The 18,886-nt window shown below is 41.1% G+C and overlaps 1 protein-coding gene across 3 annotated transcripts; it reads left to right on the top strand.

Moving 5' to 3' along the window:
- The first annotated feature begins 5,782 nt into the window (after positions 1-5,782).
- Positions 5,783-11,386, top strand: LOC147436141 (uncharacterized). 3 transcript variants are annotated; one of them, XM_086489055.1, is made up of 7 exons: positions 5,783-6,813; positions 7,530-7,588; positions 7,845-7,900; positions 7,973-8,463; positions 8,883-8,956; positions 9,068-9,180; positions 9,278-11,386. In XM_086489055.1, the coding sequence occupies exons 1-7, from the start codon at positions 6,235-6,237 to the stop codon at positions 11,311-11,313; spliced, it is 3,408 nt and encodes a 1,135-aa protein (XP_086345181.1). In that variant the 5' UTR covers positions 5,783-6,234; the 3' UTR covers positions 11,314-11,386. The 3 variants fall into 3 exon arrangements, with proteins under 3 accessions (XP_086345181.1, XP_086345180.1, XP_086345178.1); XM_086489054.1 differs by having other exon boundaries at positions 5,809-6,813; positions 7,976-8,475; XM_086489052.1 differs by having other exon boundaries at positions 5,811-6,813; positions 7,973-8,475.
- Positions 11,387-18,886: the final 7,500 nt, after the last annotated feature.

Genomic DNA, 18,886 nt, shown 5'->3' with positions numbered 1-18,886 from the left:
CCTCTTCACGAAGTGGCTTCTCATGAATGACCCCCAACCTCCTAAGCTTTTGAACCTTTGGCTTGGCACCTGCTTTTAGATTGATTCTATGCTCGACTCCTTTAGCTCCTTGCAACTGTGTATATTCAGTGGTGAATACCTTTGGAAACTTCGTGAACATGTCTTCATACTCCTTTTTTTCTTTCTCTGTCTAGCATGCTCCTTGCATTCACTTTGGCAGGCTCTACAACTGCTTTTGGACTATCCTTCTCCTCCTTGACCTTCACATCATGCACCAATGCTTCCTTTTCAACACTTATCCCAAAAAAATCAGGATATAATTGCATCAAGCCTTCTTCTACACTTTCTTCTGATGATGTAGACGAAGCATCACTATCGTATGATGTAGTTTCTATCAAATCTGTATCTTGCATCTCCAATAGGGGTTGTGTACGGCTCTCATGTGTCTTCATGTTGTAGACAATGGTCCTTCCTTTCTCTTTGTCAGGGATGGTGATCAAGCCCGTGCCCCAATCCTACTGAGCACCAAGGGTTATAAGCCAAGGCCTCCCTAAAATGATTGGATAAGCATTCTCACCCGCTTTCATCATGTAGCAATCAACCAAGCACTCAATGCCCAAGAATTTTATCTTCACATCTTCAGCTATTCCAAGACACCTTGTCTTTTTGTGGTTGTTCATCCTCATACGAATCGAAGCATTCACTGACATCTTGATGCCTGCTTCCTTCATGATAGCCTCGGTCATGACACACACCTAGGCACCACCATCCACATATGCTTGCACTTCCATCTTCTTTCCCAGCATAGCTTCAACTATTGGCACCATATCCACTGAGTGAACGACCCTTAAGGATGACACTATGCTTTGATGCTTTTCCTTCGTGGAAGGAAGTTGCGTACTCACACTTGGTCCATTGCCTCCTCAATTTAGCATTCAAAGCCACCAACTGAACAAAAGATATATTTGGCCTTTGATTTCGTATGTCGTCAACAATATCATAGTCTTCAACACCTTGGCCAAGGAGGTAGTCCTTTGGACCAATTTTCCTTCTTCGCCGCCTCTTGCTACTTTCTGGTTTGTCTTCCACCTTAGCCTTCCCTTTCCTTGCTCTTGTTTCCCTCTCTTCTTTTGTCTCTTTCTCCCTATCATACCTAGCTCTCTTATTGGCCAAAACATCCACATCTTGATGCTCAAGGGTAATGATGTTAATAGATTCTAGTGCCCGCTCTTGATGATTTTCTTCTATTCTCCCTCGACCACGTCCATATAAGGGGTATATCTCTCCTCTCTCTCTCAGTGGTTCAGGAAAATCAGGGGCATAGTGACCCTCTTCATCACAATTGTAGCACCTACCTTGTAGCCTTCATCCCCTACCTCTCCCAGCTGGCCGCTCTTCTCTTTGGTTCCTATTCATTATGTTAATTCTTAATTCTTGCAATTGACTAGCAAGATCATGCAAAACCCGGGCCGTAACGGGATCTAGAGCTTGAACCACTGGCTCCACTCTATCATATGTTGCCACAGGGACCATTGGTTGCACCACAACTGGCTCAGCGTGTGTCATGCCTTGCTCCCACCTTCTCTTAATCTTCTTGCTCTTGGCCTCGGAAATTTCCACAGCTCTTTCAAATGTAGCAAGCTCATCTTGATCGACCTTCTCCCTTACACTTGGATGGAGACAATCCATAAACTAACGCACTTTTAAGAAATCCCCTGGAGGTACTTGGGATGCCGCCTCTAATTGAACCTTAAGTCCTTTTAAGTGTTGCAAAAACTCTTTAAAGTTAGCATGAACATCTTGCTGCAAACCTCTCAATCTTGTTGTCGCTTCGGTTGTGGATAGTTTCTTTCCAAACCTGTCAAAAATTGCCAGCTTCACCTGCTCCCATGTTTGCTTTTTGTCTTCCTCTAAACCTTCAAACCACTCCCGAGCATCTCCTTTGAGCGCAAGAGGAAATATATGAAGCTTTTCTTTGTCATTCACAATGTGCATACCAAGTGTATGCCACTCGAAGTCCACAATCTAGTCCTTCACATCCTCCTTCCCTGTGAACATTAGCCGACTATAAGCCATCTCTTCGGAGTCGCTTCTCCCTTGTGTGAGTAACTCCACAAAATTTGAAGTCTTGCACCTCAACCAAACCACCACTTTTCTTCAATGAAACTCAAACTTCATAGCAAAACCGCTTCACCTAGGTGCACAACGGGCAAATTTCCTCTCCCTAGCGGGATCGCCAAAGGATGATGGAACAAAAGACACCATGCGCACACTCACACACCCAGACAACTCAACACCACATAAGATATTTACTTGAATTCCAACCCACACCCACCACCACTGAAGAGCTCAATAAAAATACTACCCACAAGCTCAATTCAAACTCCAAACGCCTCGACCTACAAGCCCTTGCCTGCTCGCAGACACTACAAGGTGAGTCGAGTTGATCAACACTTGAAATCACACTTGATGGTGACCAAAATATACAAGAAAAACTATGAAAAACTCTAAAACTCCAACCACCAAAGGCCTCTCTCAAACCATTGCAAAAGCTTCACCAAACTCCACTCTGTGGAACTCTTTGGAGTAGCGCCAACCCTAATTGCACCGATACAAGGTCACATAGTTTTGTAGAAAGCCGCACCTTCTTCCCTCAATTCGTCGCACACACACATCCATGGAAACCTCAGAACTTCCATAGACTCTCCCAAGTGCAAAATTGAAGAGAGAAATCTCTCATTCACTCCTCACACACTCGAAAACAGGACACGAACACAAACGGGACTGCACTAGACCACCTGTAGGAACCCTGCTTCCTTCCCCACACACAAAGGTGAAACTGCCAAGACTGGGCTTCAAAATTACTTCCTCAGCTGATACACTCACGGCACCGTGACTGATGTGGAAAATTGAAGCCTTTTCACACCATTTTTGAAACTACTTTGCAAAGCTCCCAAATGCATGTATTTACATCTTTTTGTACATATGACCATGCATATAAACGCTACTTTGTACACGCCAAAAGCGGTCTATCAACGTGTAACATTTAGTAGTCTAGTAACTTGTGTGTAGTGGGAAATAACATAGACATAGTGAGCATTTCATTAAGAATAGATTCCTAAAGAGCATAGCAAGAGTGCTTGGATGGAGAGTGAACAACAAAAGCATAACACCTAGTTAGATAGGCATGAACAATACTTCAAAAAGAGAGAGAAATTAAGCTATTGACAACCGTTGAGAACAAGATTTTCATGGAGTCGGTCCCCCCTCCAAAAGGCTTTGTATTATAGGTTTCCCCCATCAAGAGAGACATTTTACAATACAATGGTTTGTGTTCCCTCAATAACTTGCCGGTGCAATGAAGATGGAAGCTTCAAGCACCAAGCTTACACTTGAAAACACAACATCAATTCCCTCACAGTCTCAGACCCAAGACCTCACACACCTTCGAAGATGGTGAGAGCTAGCGGGGTATGAGAGTAGATCAAGAGGAAGAAGGAGTATTCTTATGAGAAAGAAGTATGTCTCCTCACATAATCACTCTTAATAGCTTAGCATAGCTTAGTAATTAGCATGGTAGAGGAGATGAGCATGCATTGGAGCTTGGCTCTTGGTTGGATTTGCATCACAAGCCAAGAGTTGTTGGCGTAGGCCTCCCTTCTCACAAGCTTGGAGTAGATAATGAGATTTCCATTAAAACTTGAGAAGGAGATAGTCTTCTTTATTTCATACATGTGAGTGTGTGTGTGTGTGTGTGTGTGTGTGTGTGTGTGTGTGTGTGTGTGTGTGTGTGTGTGTGTGTGTGTGTGATAATGCCTTGGAAAAAATCAGCCCCCTCTCTCTCTTGGTCAACCCCTCGTGCTATTTGCTCATGCTGGCATCCTATTGACCCCTGCAAAGCTTAGCCAATGACAATTCAGACACATAAGTGATAGCATTGTGACATGTGTCCCCCTTTCCCCTTTTGTGAGAGATTCAGGTATTTAAATAATGCAATTAAACTTTCATTGGACCTCTTAGTCTTCTGGCCAATAGGAATCAAGCAAGCCATTGGGCTGTTGAATGCTCATTATCCCTTGGGAGACTGTCCAGTAGTCTTCTAGAGAGCTTAATTTCTATTGGTTCTTTTATCAAGTGTTTTAACTGAATTAAACAAAATTCACTCTAGCTACAAAATCTCATACATGTCATACAAAGAGAAGGCCACTGACGAGAAGCCGAAGTTTGCCAAATTTGTAGACGATTGGTAGGTATGCTAGCACGACACATTGATGGGTTGACAAAAACAAGCAAAACAGTGGGAGCGCTCTTCAATGATAGCGGTTTTCCATCATTGTATTTTTTTGAACGACCTCCTTTTTGGCGAAGTTCTTATCAGGCTCAGCTGTTGCGCATGCAATAAAACTAGATCTAGTTCTCTGAAAGCTTAATCAATATGTATTTATCGTAATGTGTATTTTGTGTCTGGCAGGGAGAACATATACTCAAAACACTGACGTTTCGATTGCACAAGCGTAATTCCAGCTGGACTACACTGCAAGGTTTGCTATCTCCATCCAACTCCACATGACTATGCGTTTGCTTGGCGCAACACATAAACGCTACGGGGCAGGGCACGGCTCCCGTTTCTTATAATTTTTGGAGAGACCACACTGCCAACTCTCCACCATACTTTTGTATGGCAACTCTGCATGACGTGCACTATATACTTAGCATCTTCAATTTATGGCGCTTAATTCATTGCACAATTAAATGTTTAACTATTCACATTCCTTTTTTGTAGCTAGAGTCAAAAATCGGCGTGTAGCTTGGACAATCCAAAAACATATGTACAACATTTCAGGTCAGTAAAGCACTTCATTTCAAATTGCAATCCATTGATGCTTTATCAACTTGCTTGTTTTAGAATTTTGTACATTGCTTCCTTCAGTTTGCTTTACCTCCATGATGCTTTCAGAACTATACACTCGATATCGATCAACATCTGTATATATTAATTATACAATCAACTCTTTGCATATGGTAGGTAGACAATACATAATAACATTTTTAACATGTGATGTATAAAAGAATTAAATGCATAAGTAGTGAATACATGTAGTGTAATGCAATACTTTAGACCTAAACAGTTGATGCCATACTATACTTGTCCTCGTTTCTCCCATACTAGGTGACAATATGAAGTTCTCAAGGCCTACAAGGTTACAATCCAAGCACTAAACTTTGCCGCCTCTCAAAAAAATGACAACAATTTCCAAATGTATATATGCCTTTCATGCAGTGCCGCCATTGCCAAATTAGTCATGCTTCTATTTCCTTCAGTGCGCGATGTTAAATGTCAATTTGCATATGTCCTGTTATATTCTATAGATGTTACATAGCGAGGCCCACCAAGCAGGACTAGTTTCTCTCTGTAGCTTAGATAGAAAAAATCATCTTTTGAGCATCAACAGTGTTGTATCTTCCTGAAAACAAATTATTGCAGGGTTTTACTAAAATTCGAGTTTCATGATGATGACATATGATCCTTCTGCTTTGTATGCTTGCCTGGCAATTAACTCATTGAACAGTACATAAGGGAAGATGTTCCGACTTCATCTAAGTCCATGGAGGGGAGGGATAAGTGAAAAGGGCTCACGGGCTGCGTTCTATGGGTGCTACCCACTTCCCCATTGGGAAGTCGTTCCCATGGGATAACCGACCCTCGAGGGTGTGTTGTGTATAGTAAGTCCGTCTGTAAATACACAACTATGTACAAAGTTCTCTTCCTCGCGCTGATGGTTTCTTTTTTAAGGCCCTGCACATCGATGCACACATGAGGCTCTGTGTCCAGAGGCTTTGGAGGGGAGGGATAGGCTAAGTGGAAAAGGCCCTGGACATCGATGCACACCTTTCTCATTGTGTCTGACGTGGACCAAAAGAATTTGAGGGCGGCGACGAGACTATTTATAAAGCCCGCTCTCTCTGAACGATGTAGGTCTGTCAGGACATTTGATGAGCGGATTGATCCTGTGGTTGAAGGGATCCGCACTGCCTACATAAAACATTACCTCTCTCTCTCTCTCTCTCTCTCGTTCGCGACTTTCTTGGACAATTGCTGTGTGTGTTTTTGCAGCTTATACACAGATCGCGAATACATAAAATATCTGTGGATTCTGCGTGTGCGCGCCTCTCGCTCTCTCTCTCTCTCTCTCTCTCTCTCTCTCTCCGCTGCGTATAAGTATTGAGGAGGCCATGCGCATCAGAAAGCGCCCAGTTTCCCAATGTGGAGCCAGCCTTAATGCTTCAATAAGGCCTGCAGGAAGACAGTACTGGGGTATTCCGCAACCGGCAGGTGGCAAGCAGTTTATGCTTTATACTACCACAGCAACTACTTTTACGTCAGAAGAAGAGTTTTCTGAGAGCAGGCTGGGAGCAAGCAATCATGGCATCAACATAACGCCAGCGCCTACGGCGAAGGGTGTAGCAGGTTCTTATACAGAAACATGCCTTTCTTCAGTTCCGGAGCTCGGTAATTCCGGCCCTCCAGTGCAATATGATCGCAAAGCACTCCTGCTGCAGCAGCTGCAGGTACACAAGCAGAGCGCAGCACGTGGTATAAGTTCTGACGCTGCCTATCCCTATCTGCATGACGTTGAAAGGAATATTGTCCTGTTACCAAGACCCCCGCCGTCGACTGCATCTTCGCAACGGCTGCCGGTAGATGTAGGTTTAGATTGCACATCAACAACAACCAGGCTTGAAGCTGTAAGTTTGTTGGAGACTGCAGGCACAGTATGCCTCCCAGTTGCTGCAGCTCTTCATGATGGACAGGTAGAAAATCTTTTACTCTTCATATGTTTGTAGGTATCTGTGCATTTCATGCAGCCTCTCATCTTGAATAGGCAAAGAATGGTGCTTGCTTACATACAACTTGCTGCTCTCTTATATCCCTGCATTCATTGTCCAAGCTCCTGGCGATCAACATTATCATTATATGGGTAGTCATGTCTGCACTTCACCATTTTTGACAGGTGCTTGCGGCTGGCCACCATCCAGCTGCGAGTGATCCTTTATGATCTGAGGACCCTTAATGTCCTTCTTTAGTTTAAGCCTTAATTAGTGACAATCTGTCCACAATCTTCCAAGATGCTAAATGTAGTTACTCAGTTGAACAATGAAACAACTATGCACATATAGCATGCGTTAATCCTCAAGTCTGATACATAATTATACCCCATCAGGTTGAATTTCGAGCAGTTGGTGCCACGTGGCACAATTGAGAACCCTCCGATTCCTCTGATCTGAAACTTTGAAGGGTGTTCGCTAGTGCTGCGTAGGCACTAGTGCTCGAGATGTATCATCACCCGCTGATCTTTCCAAAACTACCTATTCATGTCTGTAATGTCTGCAGGATCTTATGTTTTGTAGGATCACATGTACATTGACATTGCAGCCAATCATTAACCTGCCAATTGGTGTTATTGACCTTAATATGTTGGACATGCTGATCACAATCTCACTCTTGAGCTTTTCATTCTGAATTCCAGGTAGCAGAACAACCAGAGAAGCACTTTCAGATTGGTTTGGACAAGCGAATTGTGGGCAGGTATTGAGATACCAAATTCTCAGTGCCTTAAGCCGTGTCGATCATCTCCGTCTGTTGAATCCTTGAAAAAAAAAGTGGAAAGGGACAACACTCATGTTGTTTTTCCAGCCAATATGGCGATTCTGTTTTACGCATGTTGCACCTATGTCCTCTTTTCTTGACTAGAAGTACCGATCACCTGATTGAAACTAATCATTCAAGAACGGGGTAATCATATATCTTAAGCTCTTTCTTAAATGTTGTCTTGTCAATGCAGTTCTCCATTGCCGAACATGGACCACGACAGGAATCTCAAGAAGCAACCTTCAACAAGTAAGGATTCAAACTGACTTTGATTTATGCCCATGTAGATCAGCAAGCTAAGACTTTCCTGTTATGAAAAAGGAGTTATCCGAGATAATGCTGTTAAGGCAAGTAAAGATGATGGATTCTGGGCCAATGAGAACACTTCTAGGTCGGAGTACAAATTTTTTTTGCCTGAAGCAATGGACGACCTTGATGAGCAAGAGGGATGTATTGAGACTTTTACCTCAGATGGTGATGCACAACAAGGCAAGGAGGACAACAAGGTGCCAGGTGCATTGGATTGGGGTATGGAAGATTACCTGCGTTGTGGGCGGAGAAGTGGGCGAGGATGGCAATGCAAGAACAAGAGGACAAAAGGTGGGGGTTCTTTATTTTGTGACTATCATCAATCAAAAATCACCAGACACCGTTCTGCTTGGATCAATCGCAAAAAGGCCACAAAGGAAAACAAGATATTGAACAGACAAAGCAGCTGGCAGAGACGAAACATGGTAGATGTCAAAGTGCTGGAATTACCTTTGTTTCCCTCCAAGCAGATCATGTATGGGAATCTACAAGCACAAGATAAGGTCAGTTCTGAGGTGAGTCAAGATCTTATCACATGCTATTCTTCTTGTACTGTTCTAATTGGAGAATAGAAAGAACTATTTGCATCATACTGGGTGCAGGGGCATCATGAATACACTCTTTGATTTCTGCATGTACATGCTTGCTTTCACAATGCGTATACCCAATATCATGTGCATGACTCTTATTAAATAACTTGGCTATGAACATGCCTTGGACAAAAAATAAGTTGCTCTGCGCCTAACTATTCAAAATCCTTTCTTATATGGATGGCTATGAGAAAAACTCCCAAATTGTGGTGTATCTAGCAAACAGAAATAGTAAATCTTCATAAGTGTGGCACATGAAGTCGGTGAGATCATCATAAATATTGTGTTGTTGCCAGATGTCTCTTCTAAACTGTGGTTATTATTGCTGACAGGGTGTTGCTATGTTTGAGACAAGGTCTAAGGCAGCACGCTACACAAAAGTTCAGCGAGAGTCTAGCATTCATTGGTATGAGAAAATCTTTTCGTTGGTGTGTGTCTAATTACTCATCATAGGTCTTTGTAACAATTGATGCAAATTTTATTTAGTCTCAGCGACCAAATGTTCAATGGCATGCAGTACTGATGATTTGGATCTGAAGCTTGCACCAACCTCCGAGGCTTTACCAAGCCTGGTTGAGACAGATTTGACTACCAAGCTGGCGTGTCCTGAACTTTCAGAGAATATCATGGGTATGTGCTATATGTTCCCATTTGTATGTCGAAGTCTGCTCGAAACAAGTCACGGAAACACGTGCCATGCTAACATTTGAGTGGGCATTGATGTCAGAATCTCCAATTCTTGAGAACTTCAGCTTAAAGAGGAGGAAGATTGCGGGTGCAACAGCATCTCAGATGAGGGCAGAGATGACCGAGCATGGCCATCCTCTTACAGAAGTAAACATAATCTGTGCTGGTCAGGAACATTTGAATACAATTAGGGTGTTCAGATCCTCGTCAAGGATCATGCAACAGAACACGATGAGGAATGAAACTAGCGGTATGAGCAGAAATGTAAGCAATTGCACTATAAGCAGAGATAACCAAGGTTTCAGGGACGTGGGTCTTGTGACTTCATCACAAAAAGTGAAGAGCGCCTTGCCTGATAGCACAGCGGATCAAGAGCTATTGATGCAGAATGGCCCCAATTTTGACTTGCAGCAGGTGCCTTCTAGGCAGTCCAGCTGCTTATTGACTAAAGAACAGGAAATAAATACAATTTGTGCACAGGTTGAAGTGAGTGAGCACTGGCAGCAGCACCGATGCAAGCGGCATGACGGACGAGACTGGCGATGCAAGAACATCTGTGCGCCAGGAAAATTTTATTGTGAACGCCATGCTAGAAAGCAGCCTAATTATATATCCAATCAATTCATCAAGCCAGAGAATAGAGCCAATGTTCATGAGTTGCAGCAGACTATTGCAGATGGTAAGATGCAACCAGAATCAATTAGTGATAATGTTGAGGATGAGGCGCATACAGTGAAGCAACTCCACGTAGTTGATGGGGACGAGCATGAACGTCGAAAGGGGAAAAGTTTGTTACAGGAGTTTGTAATAGACGCAGAGCCAAAGCTGCAAGTAATCAAGAAGGGGCTGCAAGATCGACAGATGCGGCGGGAACGTTTGAATGCGATTAGGGTGTTTAAATCCTCAGCAAGTATCAAGAGAGAGAATGCATTAAGAAATGAAAGTAGCAGTTTGAGCAGGAATGTAGCCATTTCCATTATTAAAGATCATAACCAGGATGTCAGGGATGTGGGTCTGGTAAAGAGCTTGCCTAAGAGCACTATGGATCAAAAGCTATCGGTGCAGAGAGCCAATCTTCCCTTTCGGGAGTCCAACTTATTAGCTAAGCAAGACGGGATGAATGCACTTAGTGCACAGGTTGAATGGAATGAGCAAGGGCAGCAGCAACGATGCAAGCGGCATGATGGACGAGACTGGCAATGCAAGCGCATCTGCGTGCCTGGAAAATTTTACTGTGAGCACCATGCGAAAAAGCAGAGAAATTATGCCAATCAAGTCATCAAGGCAGAGAATAGAACGTGTGCTCAATATGAGTTGCAACAGACTACTATTGCAGATGATGAGAAGCGACCAGAATCAAGTCATAACGTTGAGGATGAGATTAATTTATTGAAGCAGCTCCATCAAGAGCTGGAGGAGCACGAACAATCAGAGAAGAAAGGTTTGGTACAGGAATCTGCGCCAATAGAACCAGAGCCATTAAAACTGCAGGTGGAGAAGAGGATCTTAGATAAACAGTTATATAATGCGGGCCAAGATTATCGGATGGAAAGGGTGCGAGTGGGAGCGGCACAGAAGCGATGTGGGCGGCATGATGGGAGAGGGTGGCAGTGCAAGAGCGCGTGCATGCCAGGCAGTGTCTATTGCGAGCATCATAAGGAAAAGCTGAGGAAAAACCATGCCAAATGGAACGCTAACTGTGTAATGAAGAGGCAGCAGCTGCATGGGTCAGGGCGGTGCAGTGAGCTGCAGCAGCGCAAGACTAGCGGTGCCTCAAATACAAAGAAAGCTGAGCAAGGAACTGATCGTACAACTAGGAAGGGGAATTCGAAGGGTATCACTCTACCTACTGCATGCAAGGCGGTGCAGAGCAAGACAGCTATTGACGCGGCATCAACAAAGAAACAACCAGAAACTGCAGAAGATGATAATGATGATGATGCTGGGGACAGGAAGGAGAAGCAACGTAGAGTCGCTGAGCCTGATGACGATGACGTCGTGGAGGCGCCACCTTCTGCGCCCCGCAAGAGAAAGCGGCGATTTCTTCACCACATCTATGCGCGTTGCACTCAATGACCACACACACTCTTTTTTCTTTTGTTGTATATATTGATTTGATACAACAATTTTTAAGGAGTCGGTTTTTGTAGCTTGACGAAACTTAAGCGTGTGGGTGTGGGTGTGTTTTTTTTTTTTTTTTGGGGGGGGGGGGGGGGGAGAGAGAGAGAGAGAGATGTGACATGTCATTGTCTGTGTGGTGTTTGCGCGCACTTACTTGCGCATGCATGTGCACATAGACGTAGAATGTAGTTTGATTTGTGACGGTTTTGGCTTGCTTTTCATGCAATGTGCAATAGGAGTACATTTTCCTTCAACCAACACATGTCCTTTCTATTTCTGAAAAAGCTAGAGCTAGCCATATGTGCTCCCAGTGTGTGTATGAGATGTGCGTCGAGTATAGGGTTTTAGCTTTGGTCGTTGCGAATTATTCTTCAATTGTGTGAGGGAGATTGTTTCGTGTATGGATGTATTGATTGTGAGCTCAATTTTCCTCCTACGCATAGTATTCTTCAGCTGTGTGGGAGTGGGTCTCCTAGCAGGCACGCTTGATGTTCTATGAGCATGGTCTTCTATGCATGTGATGTATTGAAGCCTTTAGCATGCTCCCATGGTGAGATCTATGACCCTTTGGCATATGGCCTCTAGCGGTTGGCTTTACTCTTATGTGGGTGAGATGCATGGCATGTGTATTTATTGACTCAAGTTAGAGTCTTACTAGAATTGATGCTCTCTCTCTCTCTCTCTCTCTCTCTCTCTCTCTCTCTCTCTCTCTCTCTCTCTCTCTCTCTCTCTCTCTTTTATTTATCCTTCGCATTTTGTTGCCAAACTATATCAGTTGGCAATAAGTACCCGACGTTAGAGCTCTTATAGATGCTCCTTGTCCTTTTCATTGTTGGTGGGGTTTTGGTAGTTCAGGTTTTTGAATTACAATAGCAAAATATGTTTTTGGTAGAAGTGCCCATCTTTTAGAGGATGTTGTCATCCTCTCTCCACATAGATTGCCATGGAACTTTTTACTCTCTTTAGGAGAGGTTTTTTACCCTAGCTTTCAATTTTCTTCAGTTTTGCAATGTGGCTAGTTTTTGAAGCTTCTAGATTGTCGCATGTGGGTTTGCTTTATAATCACTTATGTACTCCTCAAATTTGGCACCATTTTGGTGTCCTGAGGAATTTTTTGAGTAATAGAGGTCGCCATCAAACAAGAGACTTGCTATCTCAATCCAAACCCCGGCTCTAATGGTGTCAAATGGAGACACCCTAGGAGACTTTGCAACTTGGGACAAACATAGTTTCTAGAGGTCACGATGGAAAATATAATGGATCCTTCACCTAAATTTCATATTGATACTTCTAAGATGAGACAAATCAGCTTGGTTAACAACTTTCACACCACTCCTTTACAGGATGTGCAACTTGCTTTAACCAAGCTACCTAATTACTTTATTAGATTCTCAGTATCCATGGTCACAAGGGATGCAGGTATGGAAGGATATTGGGGGATTCGGCACATTTGAAGCTTACCCCACCAACTTATCACCATGTATGAGAAATCAATTGTTGGTTATGTGTTTTGAGAACATGGTGCATTGGCTATCCCATCACGTCTAATATGTAGATGCACTCTGTAGGGTCAAACGATGCTTCTTGATGGTATCATTTGCGATAATGTGCCATATGTTTTCACCATTTCTTTGTCTACAGCCTTGGCCACCTCTAGATCCGCGCTGCAATCCATGTGCAAGGGGCCCATCAAGAGGTGCGGCCAATAATGCATGCAATATCATTGATTTTGTTTGTAGTAGCCATTTATTTCACACGCCCAAAGTTCTTCATTGCCTCCTACTATCCAATGCCATCAAAAAAACTAACATAGCATTCACATCTTAAACAAGTGGAGAAAGAAATGAAATACCATAGACCTTTGAGCCAACCTTAAGACTCATACAAATATGCTCAAACATTTCACTCAAGACCGAGCTCAAGACTGACATGTATAATGTCAAGACATATTAGGTTGCACCATAAACTTTTGAGCCACACTCAACTATTTGTAAATAAACATTGAAGTACACCATCTAAATATCAACTCCATACCATTTGAGCCATACTCAAGTCTTAGACGTACACCATAACATGTGAGCCATGTTCAAATACTCAAAAAAGAGTGACAAACATACCTCGGTGCTATTCAAAGAATTCCATTATGAAGTACAACATAAAAGAGGATACAAATCATTCTATAACATCAAAGGAGCCATTTTTGACATGGGGCAAAGGCACCACTCGGATGAAATTTTGAACTTGGAGAGATGCTCATCCAAGTTGGCCATTGTTTTCTTTTTTCTTGTTGAGCATCAACCTTGTAGGATTCCATCTAATATCTTATTAAACGTGCCTTGATGACTACCTTATTGTCCCAAGGAACTTTGTGAAACTCGGCAAACTCTGCACAAAATATGGCAAACTCTCAATCACGCATGTAAGGGTATACACATCTAAAGCCTTGCTCCATGGACAAGATGATTGCATGTCAAGGAGCTCGTACGCTTGCCAAGGTCAACACTCATGCTCTACCTAATTGGTGATGTTGTTGGGCCTTTGTTTGTGGCCTATGTTTGACACCTTCTCTCAAGGCTAGGCCCTAATCAATGATTCCCACCTGTGGTACCTCTTCTTTGGTGAAATCCATTTTGATGTCCCATGGGTGTAGATCATTGTGCATGTAACCCTTCACAATGAAAATAGCCATTGTGCATTCCAAGGAATATATAATTTGTGGACCTAGATGAAGCATGCCATTTATCCACTCTGTCTCGTGCTTGGGTAGCAATTTCTTTTGTACTTTTCCAAGCTTGTTGCTCTCATAGAGCTCAATGTACCTTTAGGAGTAGCATTGCCTCCTCCATTATTATCTTGAGGCTCCCTCCATTGAAGTAGGAAAATATTAGCACTCAAGGCTCTTTCCGTGTGTATAGAATGTGCAGACAATCCCTTTATGAATGAGGTTAATGGAAGGTTCCTACAAGAAGGATTTTGGTGCAACCTCTTCATCACCATCTCCATAAGCTCTTCTCTCTTGTTTACAGGAAGAAGAGAAAGAAGAAGAAGAATACTCTCTCTCTACTTGCTTACTAATATCTCCTCTCTTGTTTCATCGTGTACGCGCTCTCCGAAGGCTCTTGTGGTGAAAACCTCTACGGAGCTCTCATCACCACTCTCCTACGGAAAAGCAAGATGCCTTTTGATAGCCCCTAATCAATTCTAACGCACGGTGAGAAGCTCTAAACTCCATAGCCATCATCATCTCTCTCTCTCTCTATATCGTTTTAGTAGATACCCTCTTGATGGTTATTTATTTCATATACGAGTGTTTGTATGAATTTGGCAAGTGCGTATGAATTTTCCACATGAGTTGTGATTGCTAGCTTCCCAAGAACTACTTCGCAGTATATATGACCTTGGAGGGATGTACTATGTAATCATGTTGATGTACCACGTGAGTTCAATAGGAGGAGTTTAATTAAAATGCAAAAAAATAGACAATTTAATAGCCATACATTTAAAATAAGGGGTTTTTATATTCAATTTTGAAAAATGTCCTTAAATAAGGAGTCATTTTATTCATTCAAACAAGTTAAAAAAGGGTTCTTTAAATTACCCCACGAATGCACGTTATATAGGGATATTGAATAGTGCACCCCCCGAGTATATGACATTGTCGAAGAACCAAGACATGCCCTTGATATGGCATTGATGCACAATGTCATATGAGCCTTCTCCAAGCTTCTTCCTTGTATTCATTGCAGCAGCAAACACTCCCACTGTTAAACTACCCAAATGATTGTGCGGGGTGAATAGAGATGTGCACCATTTATACCTTCATGATTGCTCTTGACAACATGGAAGATAGTGCTCTTGAAGTGATTCTCATTCTTCACGAGGTCGTCCATATGACAAATCATCAAACTATTTATAATAGCTAGCAACTTAACATGTACAGCTTTGTTTACCTTGGAGGCAACTTAGGGTGAAGGGTGCCATTTACCTGCAAAATGAGGATTACTTACATATAAACCAAGCTAAAATTTAGAGAACCAACAAAGTGGAACACATAACAATCGTCACATTATAGAATCACCTTGGCACACACATTTTACAAGCATCAAGCGTGGTACACTAGATTGTTGTCACTTTTGCAACCGTAGACCTAGTTGATTTCATGACCTTTGGTCATGAATCTATTGTTGTCTCTCCAATGGGTGGAATTACAAGCATGTGAACCATTTGGTTTCAACATATGGAAGACCTAAACAAGTGAACGACCATCTCTCAAAGGCTCACTAACTAATAATAAAGCACAGTAACCATTTGGTTACACATACAAAAGATCTTTTTGAGTAAATGACCATCTTCAAAAGGCTCACCAAATGCTTGACTAACAATAAAGCATGGTAACCATCTGATTAATATAAATAGAAGACCTAGTTGAGTCATCAATGATCGCTCAAAGGCTCACCAATGGCTAATTAACAATTAAACATGTTAAACATTAGGTTTGCACGTACAAAAGACCTAATCAAGTGGATGATCAAATTCTCTGAAAGGCCCACCAAATGGCTAACTTACGATAAAACATTTTAACCAATTGGTTCATATGTACAAAAGACTTACTCAAATGAATGACCAACTCCCAAAGGCTCACCAAATGGTTAACTAACAATAAAATCTAGTCAAATAAAACTCATCTCCCAATGGTTTATGAAATGTCAAACATATATTTTAAAATATAATTCAACAAAAAAACTAAAGAAATTACCACATAAAATCTATCACAAAAATCATTACACATTTTTTCAATACCGCTTTGTTTATGGCAGGTCTCGATAAAACCTTCAAAAGTATGTAAGAAATACGATATTTTGGGGCCTTACATATTGTATATACCTCTAATAGCCCTTCAGGCTAACAAGCATGTCAATTGAACCTATCATGACTGTGTTGGGCTATTTGGATATCACCACGTCATCCAAATAGGTGACCCATGTGAATGGTAAAACGGAGAATTAGGATGTTTGAGCTGGAAAATAATCACCAAAAACTATATCGTGATCACGTGAATATGAAATCACCACGTCATCCCAATAGGTGACCCGAGTAAATGGTGAAAACAGAGAATTAGGATGTTTGAGGAAAATAATCACCAAAAATTATCTCGTGATCAGATGAATATGAAATCTTTGTTATAAAGGGTTTAACAACATTGCCACGTTTTATTCATGATGAAGCTACAATTTTTGTAGGCATAAAATGTAAACTTTAGAAGAAGACCAAAGTGGCAATCATCACTCAAGAATAATGGAGATGTTTATGTGACTAGCATATATATATTTCCATTTCAAGATAGTTTAATAAAGCACAGTAACCATTTGGTTACACATACAAAAGATCTTTTTGAGTAAATGACCATCTTCAAAAGGCTCACCAAATGCTTGACTAACAATAAAGCATGGTAACCATCTGATTAATATAAATAGAAGACCTAGTTGAGTCATCAATGATCGCTCAAAGGCTCACCAATGGCTAATTAACAATTAAACATGTTAAACATTAGGTTTGCACGTACAAAAGACCTAATCAAGTGGATGATCAAATTCTCTGAAAGGCCCACCAAATGGCTAACTTACGATAAAACATTTTAACCAATTGGTTCATATGTACAAAAGACTTACTCAAATGAATGACCAACTCCCAAAGGCTCACCAAATGGTTAACTAACAATAAAATCTAGTCAAATAAAACTCATCTCCCAATGGTTTATGAAATGTCAAACATATATTTTAAAATATAATTCAACAAAAAAACTAAAGAAATTACCACATAAAATCTATCACAAAAATCATTACACATTTTTTCAATACCGCTTTGTTTATGGCAGGTCTCGATAAAACCTTCAAAAGTATGTAAGAAATACGATATTTTGGGGCCTTACATATTGTATATACCTCTAATAGCCCTTCAGGCTAACAAGCATGTCAATTGAACCTATCATGACTGTGTTGGGCTATTTGGATATCACCACGTCATCCAAATAGGTGACCCATGTGAATGGTAAAACGGAGAATTAGGATGTTTGAGCTGGAAAATAATCACCAAAAACTATATCGTGATCACGTGAATATGAAATCACCACGTCATCCCAATAGGTGACCCGAGTAAATGGTGAAAACAGAGAATTAGGATGTTTGAGGAAAATAATCACCAAAAATTATCTCGTGATCAGATGAATATGAAATCTTTGTTATAAAGGGTTTAACAACATTGCCACGTTTTATTCATGATGAAGCTACAATTTTTGTAGGCATAAAATGTAAACTTTAGAAGAAGACCAAAGTGGCAATCATCACTCAAGAATAATGGAGATGTTTATGTGACTAGCATATATATATTTCCATTTCAAGATAGTTTAATAAAGCACAGTAACCATTTGGTTACACATACAAAAGATCTTTTTGAGTAAATGACCATCTTCAAAAGGCTCACCAAATGCTTGACTAACAATAAAGCATGGTACCCATCTGATTAATATAAATAGAAGACCTAGTTGAGTCATCAATGATCGCTCAAAGGCTCACCAATGGCTAATTAACAATTAAACATGTTAAACATTAGGTTTGCACGTACAAAAGACCTAATCAAGTGGATGATCAAATTCTCTGAAAGGCCCACCAAATGGCTAACTTACGATAAAACATTTTAACCAATTGGTTCATATGTACAAAAGACTTACTCAAATGAATGACCAACTCCCAAAGGCTCACCAAATGGTTAACTAACAATAAAATCTAGTCAAATAAAACTCATCTCCCAATGGTTTATGAAATGTCAAACATATATTTTAAAATATAATTCAACAAAAAAACTAAAGAAATTACCACATAAAATCTATCACAAAAATCATTACACATTTTTTCAATACCGCTTTGTTTATGGCAGGTCTCGATAAAACCTTCAAAAGTATGTAAGAAATACGATATTTTGGGGCCTTACATATTGTATATACCTCTAATAGCCCTTCAGGCTAACAAGCATGTCAATTGAACCTATCATGACTGTGTTGGGCTATTTGGATATCACCACGTCATCCAAATAGGTGACCCATGTGAATGGTAAAACGGAGAATTAGGATGTTTGAGCTGGAAAATAATCACCAAAAACTATATCGTGATCACGTGAATATGAAATCACCACGTCATCCCAATAGGTGACCCGAGTAAATGGTGAAAACAGAGAATTAGGATGTTTGAGGAAAATAATCACCAAAAATTATCTCGTGATCAGATGAATATGAAATCTTTGTTATAAAGGGTTTAACAACATTGCCACGTTTTATTCATGATGAAGCTACAATTTTTGTAGGCATAAAATGTAAACTTTAGAAGAAGACCAAAGTGGCAATCATCACTCAAGAATAATGGAGATGTTTATGTGACTAGCATATATATATTTCCATTTCAAGATAGTTTAGTTTAGGCAGGGGGATATTTCTAGGCGAGCAGTTTTTGGCGAGTGCTTTTTAGGAATCAGGTGA

Source organism: Adiantum capillus-veneris, chromosome 18, assembly GCF_014529385.1.
Source record: "Adiantum capillus-veneris isolate H3 chromosome 18, ASM1452938v2, whole genome shotgun sequence".
Classification (NCBI taxonomy): Eukaryota; Viridiplantae; Streptophyta; class Polypodiopsida; order Polypodiales; family Pteridaceae; genus Adiantum; species Adiantum capillus-veneris.
This window is presented reverse-complemented; position numbering and strand designations above follow the sequence as displayed.